This window comes from Marmota monax, unplaced genomic scaffold (assembly GCF_021218885.2).
Source record: "Marmota monax isolate L192 unplaced genomic scaffold, Marmota_monax_Labrador192_F-V1.1 WCK01_AAM20220418_F8-fsc00157, whole genome shotgun sequence".
Classification (NCBI taxonomy): Eukaryota; Metazoa; Chordata; class Mammalia; order Rodentia; family Sciuridae; genus Marmota; species Marmota monax.
In genome coordinates this window covers 2,990,324-3,005,398 of record NW_026694573.1, presented here as the reverse complement: position 1 = coordinate 3,005,398, position 15,075 = coordinate 2,990,324, and the positions used below count along the sequence as shown (strand labels likewise).

General features: G+C 43.7%; 1 protein-coding gene across 2 annotated transcripts in view; it reads right to left on the bottom strand.

Moving 5' to 3' along the window:
• The window catches only part of Smarcb1 (SWI/SNF related, matrix associated, actin dependent regulator of chromatin, subfamily b, member 1), a 32,281-nt gene that overhangs the window by 16,878 nt on the left and 328 nt on the right, over window positions 1–15,075 (bottom strand). Inside the window, exons 2-5 of one of the 2 annotated variants that reach the window (XM_046421310.2) lie at window positions 11,405–11,543; window positions 9,620–9,749; window positions 6,378–6,515; window positions 3,872–3,999 (exon numbers count right to left, since the gene is read on the bottom strand). In XM_046421310.2, the coding sequence (XP_046277266.1) occupies window positions 3,872–3,999; window positions 6,378–6,515; window positions 9,620–9,749; window positions 11,405–11,543 (535 nt within the window). The remainder of the gene's footprint in view (window positions 1–3,871; window positions 4,000–6,377; window positions 6,516–9,619; window positions 9,750–11,404; window positions 11,544–15,075) is intronic. The other variant, XM_046421311.2, reaches the window with a different exon arrangement.

Below are 15,075 nucleotides of genomic sequence, written 5' to 3'. Positions count from 1 at the left end.
ATTCTCTCTCTAAAAAAAAAAAAAATAAAAAAATAAATTTGGAAACACATTCTATATGGTTTCAAATCGCTTAAATTTGTTAGGGTTTATTACATGTGATATGGTTTATATGACATATATTTTCATTGGCACTTAAAAAGAATGCATATTCAGCTGTATTGGAGTGTACTATCCATGCTCATCAAATTCTGTCATGATGGTGTTTTTAGGTTCTTATATAATCTTGCTGATTTTCTTTCCATTTGTTCTATCAGTTGCTGAGAGAGGGCTATTAAAGTCTCCAACATAATTGTGGATTTTTTTCCTTTCAGTTTTGTTTTTGCTTTATATTTTCAAAGTAAATAAATATAACTAAAAACACAGCAATTCAACAGCAATTTTAGCATCTTAACCACCAGTGATTTTATTTTTTTTGGTACTGGGGATTGAACCCAGGGGCACTTAGCCACTGAGCCACACCCCCAGCCCTTTTTTGTATTTTATTTAGAGACAGGGTCTCACTAAGTTGCTTACTGCCTCACTAAATTGCTGAGAATGGCTTTGAACTCGCAATCCTCATGCCTCAGGTTCCCAAGCTGATTACAGGAGTGTGCCACTGCACCCAGCTATGGCTCTTTTTTTTTTTTCCTTCTTAGTTGTCACTGGACTTTGTTTATTTATATGCAGTGCTCAGAATCAAACCCAGTACCTCAAACATGCTAGGCAAGTGCTCTACCACCGAGCCATAACCCTAGCCCTGGCTATGGCTCTAATATACACTACATAGCACCCAACGCAGAGGAAGAGTCTGCAGGACACTATTTTGGTTCTCCACATAGTTATACTAAATTATCTTCAGTGTTTATTGTATTTTACATGAGGACTCCTATGAAGAACAGCCCAGTGAAACTTGTGGGGACACAGATTGATGCTGCTTTTCATTATGTAATACTGTATCCTTTCCAAGGGTCATGGGTAAAGTTTCTCCTGGACTTAAGTACTATTTGTGATACTGTTTCTTCTGAAACAAAGGCTGCTTCTACTCTTGACCATACTGAGAATTGTGAAACTGATCATTCATGTATGTTTCCATCTGTTTCTAAAGACCTGAGAGCAACACCAACCTCTCCCCAATGTATGCTGATTACTATCTGAATATGAACCAGAGCCCTGGCTTCCTCTTATATTGCTTACTTTCATTTTCTCCTTTTTCTTAAAAACTTTTTCATTTAAACTAATCTTTCATATCTAGTGTCCTTATGTAACCTATCTTACATCCCTTCTGGAACAGAGTGAGGGTATAAGCAAACAAAGGATCTTTCTGTGTGTTTTGAAAGAAAAAGAGCAGGACAATATATATTCAATTTGGACAACTAAGTTCCTACATTGGGCTAGGTTTTACAGTAAGTGCCATAAGAAAAGCAATAATAAAAACAAGGTCCCTGGGCTGGGGCCGTAGCTCAGTGGTAGAGCGCTTGCTTATCATGTGTGAGGCACTGGGTTCAATTCTCAGCACCACATAATAAATAAATAAACAGATAAATAAATAAATAGATAGATAAATAAACAGAAATTTGTGTCTACTTACGACAAAAAATTTTAAAAATCTAAAAATAAGGTCCCTGCCCTCAAGGGGCTGAAACACAGAGGGAAATAAATGAATTAACAAATAACTATGCTATAGTTTTGATCTGGAATGTCTTTCAAAGACCCAATAAAGGCATAGTTCCTAATTGGCATTATCAGGAGATGGTGGAAACTTAAAAGAGGTGGCCATGTGCATGTATGAACATGGCATAGCAAATCCCACCATTGTTTAATTATAACTTATCAATTTAAAACATGCAAAAAACGGGAGGTAGGGGGCAATGGGAGGTTTTTAGATTGCTAGGGATATGACCTCAAAGTGGATTGTCCTTTATCTTTTGCTTCCCTGTCACAAGGTGAATGGCTTTTGCTCTATCATGTAATGTTGTGCCAACCATGGGCCCAAAGCAACAGGGTCAACCAATTATGGACTGAAACCTCTAAAACTGTGAGCCAAAATAAATCTTATCTCTTTAGAAGTTGATTACCTCAGTTTTATTATAGTAATGTGAAGCTAATATTAACTATGACAAAAGCCAGCTGAGGTAAGCAGGGAACGGATGTTGTGTAGCACCAGCAGTGGCCTAGTACTCATCGTCTGCCTTAGCCCTATGCAGGGGACTCATCAGTGATATGTACCTGCACCATCTATACTCAATACAATCTCCTGGAACCCCTTGCCAATGTCCTCCCTCGCTAGATAATCTATGGGCTTTAGAAGATTGAAACTTGGCCTGCAAGACTTATTCCCAGAACTGAGCAAAGGCCCTTGAACTCAGATCTGGAATGCCAAATGTCTGGGAATGACAGAAGGAAGCAGCCTGATCCTTCCAGAAAGCTCATGACAGCCTCATAGCAACAACCTCTCACATTCTCCTTAGGAAATCCCCTCTAGGAGAGAAATGTCATAAATGAATATGCTATCTGCCATGGAAACATCTACAACAGGGGAGTTCCAGGAAAATAAGACACTTCAACTCAACAGAAAATTCTGCACCAATTAAGAAGATGAAAGAAACAAGGAAGGTCTTTATAAATGGGGGGGAAAAAAACCTGAAAATTCCAATAGTTATGCTGTAATTACACTATATTAATACATGTATGCAGAAATGACCAAAAAAGAAAAGGCAAAACTAAAAATATTAATAATGAGATCCTGGTAATTTTAAACTTTTATCCACTTAAAAATGATACTGCTTCTTGTCTGAATATATGTAATATGATTATTTTAAAACATCTGACAGAAGGGTTGGGATTTAGCTCAGTGGTAGAACATTTTCCTAGCATACATGAAGTCCCAGGTTTGGTCCCCAGCATCACAAGGAAACAACAAAAAAGTCTGACAAATTTAGAAAAAATATAAAGAAGAAAGTAAACACATACAGAATCCTCCTTCTCAAATGGGAGAAGCACCCTAAACACTCTAGGGCATATTTCCTCTTAACCTGTTTATATTTATACCAAGAGTTTTGTTGAAATAGCAGAACCAACTTAAAGACGTCTGAAGAGGTGAGGGGAGAGGCATGAGAACACACATGTGCTTTGTCAAAGAGGGTGGTGAACAGGGATGAAGGGAAGGTATGGGAAGGGCCAGGTGTCTAAACCCTGTTTGAGCAGCATCTTTGTCATTTGGGGACTGGCAGTCTGCCCTGCCAGGGCCCTTTAACCACTCAAGCTCACCTGGTGAAGAAGCTTGAAGCTCATATACTGCTACAATCTGAATATGGTTTATGCTCACCAAAACTCATGTTGAGGCTTGGTCCTCAATGCAGTAGGGTTGGTAGGTTGGCCCTAGTGGGAGGTGCTTGGGTCACAGAGTTAGAGATCTTACCAATGGATGAATGGCTTTTTCCAGTGAGTTCTCACCATTGTGGGATTGGTTTAATTACTACAAGAGTGGATTGTTTTAAAGCAAGTCCACCCCTTGCTTTGTCTCTCTCACACACCTCCCCCTGTACTGCCATGAGTTGAAACAGCATGAGGCACTCACTAGAAGCTGACAGGTTATAATTGCCTGATCTCAGACACACCAGCCTCCAGAACCATGAGCCAAAGTAAATATCTTTTTCTCTATAAATTACCCACTCTCAGGTAGTTTGTTATAGCAACAGAAAACAGCCTAAGACACATGCCTAGCCCACAGGAATAGAGTACTGTGGCAGAACCAGGATGAACCCAGAGTCCACACCCTTAAGAACTATGCCCCAATGCTCTAAATGTCAGGTCCAAAATCCACCAGACAGCAGCTGGTGGTAAAAGGAGTTATTTGCACATAAGGTCCTGCCCAAATCAACCACCCACATACCATTCATGTTCCAAGTAAAAGCATCCCGCAGCTTCTGCCCATCGATCTCCATGTCCAGCCGGATGGGCACCAGTACCTCAGGCTGGGATGCATTCTCATGGATTACAGCTGGGTCGTGGTCATCAAAGCTGAAAGTGAAATGGCAGCAGCAGTCAGCCAGGAAATTATGCATCCCTGTGCCTGTGGCCCCAAGCATGTGAGTTTTTGCTTTCCTCTGTACTGCTGGATCATTGTAAATGGGTTGAAGGGGAAAGACTACTTCTTATAAGGACCCTCACTTAACACTGAGGCAGCACAGATGAGTGAGTCCAGCAGAGGTCCCAAGGCCAGAATCGAATAGAGACTGGAGGGGCCATAAATGACAAGTATCTGCCTGTCTGCAGATAATGCTGCAACAGGGTAGAGATGCACACTTCATGGATGCACAGGGAAGGGACAGGAAGCTGCTGACTCTGAAAGTGGAACAAGGTCTAGATGTACTCTAATGGAATATTTAAGCCCCAAATAGAACATTCAAAGAAAACTATGGGAAAGAAGAAGGGCATTTCCAGAAGAGGAAATACCCAAGGAAAGGCCAAGAGACAGGAAAATGGATGAACTGCAAAGGGAGCAGCAAACAGACTGCTGAAGGTAGAGAGAGATCACATGGGAGAGTGGTCCTGGAGAACACCACAAAGCTGATGGGTGTCAAAGTGATGACAGTTCTCCATCTCAGGATGTGAAATCTGGCTCTTGCCCTGAGGGAGTTCCAGAAAGATTCTGAGGAAGAAACTGATGTACTTTAGGAAGATAAAGAGGGAAAAGACAGTGCAGGCATGTTGGTGATAGGATAGAGCGGAAGCCTCAGTTGTCTTCTTCCTCTCAGACTGTGAACTGCCTTCAGAGAGCTAGGGAAACAGATGACAGACCAATGAGGAAAACACTCCCAATTGCTAGGGATGAGTGCTCTGGGGAACACAGACAGGGAAACAGGTAGGAATGCTGGAGAGAGGAGTGCCCACTTGCAAGGGGGAGATGACACTCAAGTATGAAATGGGAAGGAAGGGAGAGGAAGGGAGGGAGAAGTGAAGGAAGGTAGGAAAGAAAGAAAAAAGAAGGGAATGGGGGAAAAGGGAGGATGAGTGGGGTAAGGATGAGCCTTGCAGATGCTGCTAAAAGTGAGCTCCAGCAGAATAAAGTGTAAGACACAGTCCTGGGCCATTTGAGAGCAACAAGGAGGTCGATGGTTCTGAGGCAGGGTGAGTGATGCAGAGCACAGCACAGTAGCACCACCACTACCAGGCCAGGCCTCTGCTGGCCTGGCTGGTGGTGGTGAACTCATGCCTCTGCTCTGAGTGTGATTGGGAGTCTGGAGGATTCTTTGAGCGGCAATAAAATTTGTCCAAGCAGAGGCCCATGATGACTGCAGAGTTCAAAATGCAAAACGAGGAGACAAGGAGAGGCTGCTGCAAATTCCCATGAGACCTGAGAGGAAGCTGGCCAAGGGTGGCCCAATTCCAGAAACTCAGGGGTTTGTGCAAATAATCTGCAAAGACTAGACTTGTGGTGTGAGAAAAAGGAAGGAGAAGAGAAAGAATGCAAGGCTTTTGGCCTGAGCAAGGGGAAAGATGGACACCAAATCTCACAATAGAGAAGTTTGCAGTTACCAAGTGCCTGGCTAAGGACAGAAGGAAAGGTGGTGGTCAGGGAGGTCTGAGCCTCTGAGACAAAAATGGGGATAGAAGCCTGCAAAATGTTCCCCAAGATATCTATGTTCTAATCTCTAAAACCTGTGACCATTACCTCATGTGGGCCCAAAAAAGGAGACTGCAAATGTGACTAAGTGAAGGACCCTGAGAGATTATCCAGCTGGGTCCTATATTATATCAGTGTCCTTCTAAGAAGAAACAGAGGGACCTTTCACACACACAAAGGGAGAGGCCATGTGACCAAGGAGGCAAGGACTGAAGTGATGTGGCCATAAGCCAAGAAATGATCACCACCAGAGCCAGAAGAGACGAGGAACAGATTTGCCGCTAGAATCTCCAAAGGGAACACAGCTCTGCCCAAACCTTGATTTTGGCCTAGTGAAATGATTTTAGATTCTTGGCTTATAGAACTGCAAAAGAATAGAACCTGTGCTGCTTTAAATCACCCAGTTAATGGTGGTTAGTTCTAGCAGTCACAGGGAACTGATATAGCGAGAGTCATGTGGACAACAGACTGGCAGTGGCCAGCTCGTAAAAAATGGAGGGCAGAGGAAAGGACTGAACCCCTGGGAAGATGCCTGAGATACTGGAGAAATGAGGAGGAAAAAAGTGAAAGAATCAAAACAGGCAGAGCCAGGGAGACTGAGGAAAGCCAGGGACAAGTCCTGGGAGTCAGGGAAAAATAGTCTCTCAAGGAGGAGGAGGCAGTAATGTAGCATGATGGGAAAAACACAATGTCACAGCATAGTATTCTCTGGAAAGGGGACTGAAAGTCGCTGAGGAACAGACATGGAATCTACATGGCAGCATTTCCTCACCAAAGGGGGAAAGTTCTCTTCTTGTCCCGGCCCATGCGGTTCCTGTTGATTGTGGTGGAACATGGCACAGCATCCAGATGATGGGAGCTGTTGGGCAGGGTGGGCACCCACTGGCTGTTCCTCTTGGCCTTCTGTTCCCTGGAGAGACACAGGAAAAAGCACCCCAGCCCTGTAAGACTAGGAGACTAATTCTGTTCACCAGTCCTCTACTTGTGGACGCCTACTACACTGCTGCTAGGCTCCCACCTATGAAGGATGCCTGTACACCCTGACTCTACAGGGCTCTGTTCCTCAGGCTCTCACTAGCATTGTACAGCGGGGAAGGGTGCAAAGGAGCATTAGACATGGTCCAGAGCATGAGTTGGTGCTAACCCATAGCAATGGCTACATGCTAGGCTTGGCTCCCACAGAAGCATGTCCTTAATTATGGGAATGAACGCTTTCCAGAGGAGTGGATGCTGCAGAGGAGCTTTAAACACTGAGTCATGGAGGGGTTCATTGTGGGGAGGAAAGGGTGTTTAAGGAAAACAGTAGGGATAACAGCTCTATGAGCTTTCAAAGGAGTGGTAGAGGCTGGACAGAGATACCCCATCACAGGGTCTCAAGAGTTTTGTGAGAAAAAAAAAAAAAAGAGTTTTGTGAGAAACTGACTTACCCAGCACATGGCTAAAAGTCCTCAGGGTTAAAAGGGAGAGATATCATTAGACTGTGATTTTTTTTTTTTTTTTTTTAAAACAGTCTCACTCATATAGCACCAGCTGGCCCTCCCAGGCTCAAAAGATCCTCCCACCTCGGCCTCCTGCCTCAGCCTTCCAAGTAAGTGGCACCACAGACTTGTGCCACCATGCCCAACAGACCATGACTTAAGACGTGCCAGGCATCCTGAGATGAACTTGGCAAGTCTTCTGGCTCCTGAGCTTCCAGAGCAGTGGAGGTGAAAAGATGGATTGGTGAACACCTTTTACAAAGTGACACCCAAGGTAATTTAAATAACCCATGTCCCATGAAGGACTCATTCTTTTCTCTGAATTCCAGGTACTTTTATGACTGAGAAAATCCCCAAAACTGTTTTACACTGAAGTTCTGGACAGATAAGAGCACTCAGGTTCTTTGTGTATTCATCTTCCCTGGCAAAAAGGTGAGCAACAAGAGAGCAATGAGTTTGCCATTCACCTTTATATCCCTACTAACACCTTTATATCTGCACAGATGACTCCTGCAATAACTTTCTGTTCAGAAAAAGTGGTGACAACCACTTGACAGCATTCTCAAAGAGCAATCTGGGGAAAGTAACACATAAGCCTTTTTCCTTCCCGTGGGTGATGAAGGGCAAAGACAGTAGCCAGGCCTGCCTTGGCCCTGGGTCCTTTAACTGTTGTTGTTTTTTTTCTAAAGCTGTGGCCACTTATACTCCCAATGCTGAGGTTTGGGATCACCCCTTGAGTGTGGGTGGCAGCAGGGAGAAATTTACAGTACCCAGTCAGCTTAACTAGACAATGCAAACGATGTTACACATCACAGACATAACAAATATAAAAAAACAGACTTAGTCATACACAGAATGTGAGAATCTAAGTCATGAACTCTAACCTTACTCCTCATGCAAGATCTTCCCAGAGGCCCCATGAGAGGGCATTCCGCCTCTGCCAAACTGTCCAGTGATGGGGTGGGGAGGCTGACAGGCCCCTTGTCAAGCTGACTGAATAGTGTGGAGCCAGTCAAAGCTGCTTCCCTTGAACCTCTGACATCTCTTACCCCTGTTTATCTTGACCTCCAGGCTAAGAGGATTCTACTCACTCAGCTGGTCCTCAGATGACATGATCATCAAGACTCTGTTTACACTCCATAAAAGGTTTCCAGCTGACTTGGGCAAACTTAAAAGTGCTGTCCATATGTACATAATTTCCTTCTATGACTTCCTGGTAAAGTCTAGCCATCTTTATGTTCCTACCACATCCCTTGAGGGAATAAGAATCTGCCGAGCACATGTCTACAAAACTAGCCAGACTGGATGCATGCCACTTTTCTTGGGGAGAATCAATTCAATAGCAGAGTTGAGAGAAAATCTACAAAGAAATGATTTTCCACAACCATACAATTCTGAACAATAATCCTTTTTCCCCTAGTGTTCTTTGCTTTTGTGTATATAAGCACATTTTTTCTTGAGAGAAGAAAGCATAAAATAAGTAGGTACAATCTTGTATTCTGCATGTCTCACTCAAGTGAGCCACTTCGAAGATGGCTGAAGAGTCTATTTAATCATGACTCGGAAAGATCACATTCTAGTCCATTCAAGTGGCTGCAGTTTCTCATACCTGGCCTTCCTAAGGCTGGACACTGAAAGGCTCCATAGTCTCCATTATTATTCATTACTCTTCAAAAAACATCTCTGCACATATAATGGGTCTATGTATTCATTTTATTCTTTTAAATTATTTCCCTAGGACAACTCCCAGGGAGAAACTAATGAACCAGCAAAAAAAAAAAAAAGTTTGATGTTTTAACACTTTACAAAAAAATTTATACTTATCTTTAGAGCTATCTCCAGAATGAAAGTGTGGCCAGTTCTATCAAACCTGCCCCAATTCTTTGTTTTTTTTATTTGAATTTTTAAAATTATAGTGAATGTATGAAGGTATAACTGAGAGCATGTGCTTAGCCTGAACAAAGGCCTGGATTCAATTCTCAGCACTCAAAAAAATAATATTAAACATGAGGACAAACAGTCTTCCAGTGTTTGTGTACCTCTTGTATTTCCAGGTCTGAACCATCCTGTATTTATCTATTGGAGGTTGGGAGTTCAATGGTAGAACATGTGCTCAAAGGCCTTGGTTTCAATCCCAGCATCACCATCCAAAAAAATTTTTTTAAATAAATCTGGATGTATAGACTAAATTACAACATACAAAATTTCTAATTACACGGCCTTTTTAATTGTCTCTGAAAAGATTATAAGTTTTTAAACATTCAAATATATTGTTTCTTTGTGAGTTTATCTGAGCCACTGTTTTTCTGACAAATGAATCCCTTGTTCAAGGCACTCCTGACCACTCTCCAGAATTCAAGATTTAGCCTATGCTTCTTAGGAAATCCAGAGACAAAGAAGAAACTTAGACAATTGTATGCTCAGTGGATAAAGTGGTGAAAGACATTTCAGTTCAACTCCACCCCAACCTGTTCTTGAGTATGAGAAGAATCCCTGCAGGTATCCCTGGAGTACACCTGGGTCAGGAGTACATTACCTGAGGTACGTGGGGGGCTCTGTGCTGATTGACACAGCCTTGTACTTTTCATCATTGCCATCCAGGATCTCTTCCACCTCTGAGGCTTTTAACAGAGTCACGCTGGTGGCCAGAGTGGTATATCCATGATCTGTAAGTGGAAGGACACCACTGTGGTCACCCTGCTGGCAGTGGCAGTAAACAGCAGCCAGCCAATTGGAGACAGCACATCAAGGTCCTCACATGCAGGAGGTGGGAAAAGCAAAGTGTCAAACTTACTACTGCTGAACACTGGCCTCTTCCAAACGGGTAATCTGGATGGTGGGCTTTTTTTTAGAAGTCATACTGAGTAAAGCCTCCATTGGGATTGATTTAGACTAATTTTCTCCAGAGCACTAGCTCAGGGGCAAAGGAAGCACTTGGGGCAGCTGCAGCACTAAGGGCTACAATAGCTCAGGGACTCAGGAAGGCTCCAGAATAACACCCCAGTGGGAAGAGGTCTGACACCACCACAATTCACAACACAAAGCAAGGTGGGGAGATGGAGTGAAAGATGAAGAACACTTTTCTTTTAAAACAAGAGCCTAGAGAGTTGGGAAGAGCTGCTTCACACCAGAAATTTCTGTCCCCAAGCAAGTGTTGTCATGCTATCTGGAAAACAGGAGAGATTCTAGGCAACTTGACCTCTAGCTCTTCCAGGGAACCTTGGTCAAGAGCTGCTACCTGTATGTGGGCCCAAGCTGGTTTCTCCTGGAATCAATTGGTTATAGAGAAGGTATGTCCAAAGCACAAGGCAGAAGCATCACCAAGATTTCACCAGGGACTTGCCGAGGGAAAAGCAAAGCTAGGAAGTCACTGCATTAGTGACTGATGCTCCACTTGGGGCAGAAGGAACACAGAGGAAAAACCATTTTAAGCAAATGAGTGGAAATGTTATAACAGCAAATATAAAGCAGCTCCGGCTCCTGCGTTAAAAGAACCCTGAGTTTGCCCACAGCGGGCAAAACCACAGCAGTACTTACAGATGCAACCAAACAAGACAGACTGCAAAGCAACACACACACACACACACACACACACACACACACATATTCTCAGGCTCAGGGCAGCTCTCTACAAGGCACCATTGCCAAACGGGAAGCAGTTTTGTCACATGGCACACTGCATCCAGTGTCCCTGTGGATATGTCTTCCAATGAAGCCCTCAGAATGGCTAAAGAGCATATTTGCCCTACACAGAGCTGCCATGGCCTGAAGCATGCTACTTTCACTAGTGTCAGGCAGCTCACCTAGTAAGCAATAGGCACATGGCAGGCCACATTGAGCAGGGACATGCACATGAGCTTAGCACACTGGCTGTTGGGGGAATGAAGTGCTATGGATGGATGTGCTCTGGGAGGCAAGCAGTGAAAGCCTCAGAGGGGAGTGGGGGCTGGGGCCACCACCCATCACTAGGGCTGCATGGAGGATGACTATGGCAACACGCCCACGGCAGATGACAGAGCATCGCAGCATTCCTAAAACGTTTTGAAACCAACATGTCTTCACAGCACCTGCTACTGTCCCAGCCCTGGTCCTCAACCCCCACTGGCCCAGCTGAAAATACCTGACAATGGATAACCAATAGCTCTCTGAGCTGCACTCTCACCTGAGCTGCATGTGTGCTTACAGGGCAGCCCTGCCCCTGGGATGCTCCTGCTTGGCTAAGGTCAAGGCTGCAGTGAAGACACTGGAGTGAAAACGTTTTATCTTCATGACATAAGCGAGTGGTTTTGAAACAGGTTTACAAACCCTCGTGAAGACGCACCCTTAGTGTTAGGTTTTGTTTTTTTACCATGTGACGATGCAACTATTTTCTTCCTCTCTTCCACAGTGGCTAGTCGCCTCCAGAGTGAGGGGTATCTCTTGTACAGAGAACCTCGGAACATACGGAGGTAGTTTCCCACCTATGAGGTAAAGCAAGAAGGCTCATTATGAGGGTCACATCTCCATGTAGAAGGGGAGGGTCCTGGTATGCAGAGGATCTGTTGGATTGAGTGTCCAACAAACAGGCTTTCAGGTGGACCCCAGGCGCCAGGCTTTCAGCAACAATAAAACACATTCTGCTGACATCAAGGGTTCAACAGCAGTGCACATCTGGCCTGCATCTGTGCATTCTGACAACAGAATCAAGTTCCGAAGGGTCTGACCAGATGTCTACAAGGAGCTTAGTAAGAAGACCCCAGAGTTTAGCAAGAAGCTCATGGTGATTTGATTTTAGAATAAGGATCTCTAGCACTTTCCATAAACGCAAAGCTTCTTTGACCTTCTTTTATCTTAAGAAGCAGACTTTGATATTTTTATGATGTAATAAACACTGAAAAGTCTTTTAATTTTAGACAGATGCACGGTAATTTCCCCATGGCCTGTGTTGCTTTGTTTAGTAACAAAGCCCAAACTGAGGATACCAAAAGAATTTTCCAAAGAGTTAAAAATCACTTATTGACAATCACCAGGCTGCCACATAAATCATTACTTCCCCAAACAATAGCTTCAGTTTGTAGTATATAGAAAGTAACTTTTTTCATGAAAAGAAAGCTAGTCCTAAAGTTTGTATAAAGATACCCCATAGTCTCAACTTTTCAGAAACAGTTGCTTCAGAGTCACATTGTAGAAGACAGCCACAGATGGAGTACCAGGTGCTAGTTTCAACTGCATCCTAGACTTATATGCTTAGCAACTCTGAACTTGCCCTACAAAGGTGCACTTCTATATTTCTCCCATTCTATCTACCCAGAATAGTATATATTTATTTAGTAAAAGTGCATATCTCCATGTTTCATAAAGGGAAGATCAACAACCAAGGCTCCTAAACATCATAAGAAGAGAAAGACAAAGACACAGTGAGTCCCTCAGTGCCAGACAGAGAACACAGACATCTTGTTGCTATCTGGCAAGCGTATTGTTACCATCCAAGGGTAAAAGTATAGTTTCCATTAGATTTTTGAAAATATGTTGACAATACTGGCTACCATGATTGCCTTGAAAGTTCTGCAGGACTCTCAGACCCTACACACCTTCCAAGGTCCCTTCAAAACTTAGGATACTGAGGTTTGCCTTCCTGGCTTTGCCCTGAACCAGGCTTTGCCCTCTCTGAATTCAGAATCCTTAAATGTAAAATGAAGATGCTGGACTTGATTTCTTAGAGTTCTCTAGCTCTATGCTTCTGGCTTGGTATATCTAGCTGCCTATAGAAGGTGGGAAAACAGTGACACATACTCATAATGACTGCAGATACTCTTTGATGACAGCTCCACAATGTCACACAGAGGCACCATCTGTATTGCTCTGGCCAGCCTACCACTCTGAATATAGTGCCTGTTTTCCAAGGTGAAGGACTAATATTGCAGGATCTACTGGAAAATAGTGCTATTACCTAAACCCTTCCCTCAACTCCAAAGACCTGGTGACTGTTAAGCTGGGTCCAAGAGAGTAAACCGCCTCTCCATTTGGGTCTCAGGATGATTATTCTCACTTAACAGAAAAGACCAGGTGGGAAGGGGCTAAATGAGAAGACTGAAGTCAGCCTTCTAGAACCTAAAATGCATTTGGGGTTGATTCTTAGAGACCATCTAGTCTAAACATTTCATTATACATGTGAGAACGAAGATATCAGCTGAGGACAGAGTTTGGTGGTAGAGCATGTGCTTAGCATGCACAAAGCCCTAGGTTGGATCCCCAAAGACAGAAGGAAGGGCTGAACCTAAGCCTCCAGTGGTTTTCTTCCCACCTTGCCACGTGCTGCTTCTCAATTGCTCCATCAAAAAAAATGAGAACTTTCCTTTCAAAAGTACTACCCTCTACCAAGTGAGGTGGCGCACAGCTGTAATCCCAGTGGCTCAGGCCCTAAGCAATTTAGCAAGACCCTGTCTCAACATAAAAATATAAAAAGGGCTGAAGATATAGCTCAGTGGTTAAGCGTCCCTGGGTTCAATCCCTAATACCCAAAAAAGGTACCATCCTCTCAGAGTCCAGGCCAAACAGATTCCTTTTTCATTCATTAGATCAGGTATAGGTTTCTTTAAAACAACCTGCCCAATATCACACACTGAAACTCCTCAACTGCCTTTTACACCCTGCATTTATACAGATACCTACTCACTGCTGAGGACCATTCTAAGCCGTGGGAGATGGATAGACATGACTCCATGTCCTCAGAACATTCTTCCTGGAACAACAGCATTTAAAGTGACAACATGTAAAGTTTATTGCATCCTGCTCTTTTTGTTTTATTAAAAAACTGGTGAAAAGTGGAAACACTAAAGTTCTGATGAGACAACAATAACTTGATACAGCAATAACAGGAATCATGGGGGTGTCCTAAAAACCTTGGCGTGACCAGTATGAGGCTTCATTCATCACACTGTTCAATTGTCAAAAAAAAAAAAAAAAATTAACAACATGAATGAAATGTTGGTGTGTGATACTGAAAACCACTGCAAGGAGAGGTAATCCTTCGCATTCTGTAATGACTTTAGCTCTCCAGAGTTGGCACTTACCTCCTTACACAAGAGACTCTACTGCTTGATATTTGCTCATATGATTTTTTTATCTACAATTTAAAAACAAAAAAGAATATAAAGAGGTGGGCATGGTACTGCATATCTAATCCCAGCTACTGTGATGGCTGAGGCAGAAGGATATTGAGCTCTAGGCCAGCCAGAGCAACATGGGGAGGCCCCCCATTTTAATTTTTTTAAAGGAAAATCAAATAGCTGAGGACTGCTGTGAGATCTAAAAGAACAGGGCTAGCTGCAAAAATATATATATATACTCAGTACAAACCCCCACTGATGGGCCATTTGTAGGGTTTTCCTAAAGTCAGTCGTCCAGCTGATTCAACAAAGCCCTGCCACTTCTAGTTAAGGATTAAAGAATCCTTAAGATTTTTCCCTTGTAATAATTCAGGATCAGTTCACAGATAATCAACGTATCAATTGCTTCAATTGCTGAAAGATCCAATTCCAAGCACTGGGGCCTTATCCACCCCAAAGCAAACATCCTTCTCCCAATCAGTTTCTTCAGATAAACAAAGGCCAAAACACCTCCACCACCCACCTCAGAGGAAATGAAGACAAAGGGGATGGGCCTTTTCTAAGTCTCAGGTTCACCACCCCAGATTTCAGGACTTCGCCTGGAGCAACGGGAGGGAGTGCCCCTGAGGTTTCCAACATCTCAGAAGGTTCAAAGGCAGTAGTGCAGCCACTCCGCCCCCAGGAGCCACAAGGGCTAACATAAGATCCCATTCCTTTGCGTCGGGCTGGAGCTGTACCAACTTAGCGCAAGTCCGGTGGTATCTTAAGCCCTGGCAGCAGATAGCGTCCGAGACGACTGAAATGGGTAAGTAAACCCAGATCAAGTAGGGGCCGGCCCGGCCACGCCCACCAGACCACGCCCCGCAGCCCCAAGCACGCGCCCGCCCGCCCGCCGCCGCCGCCG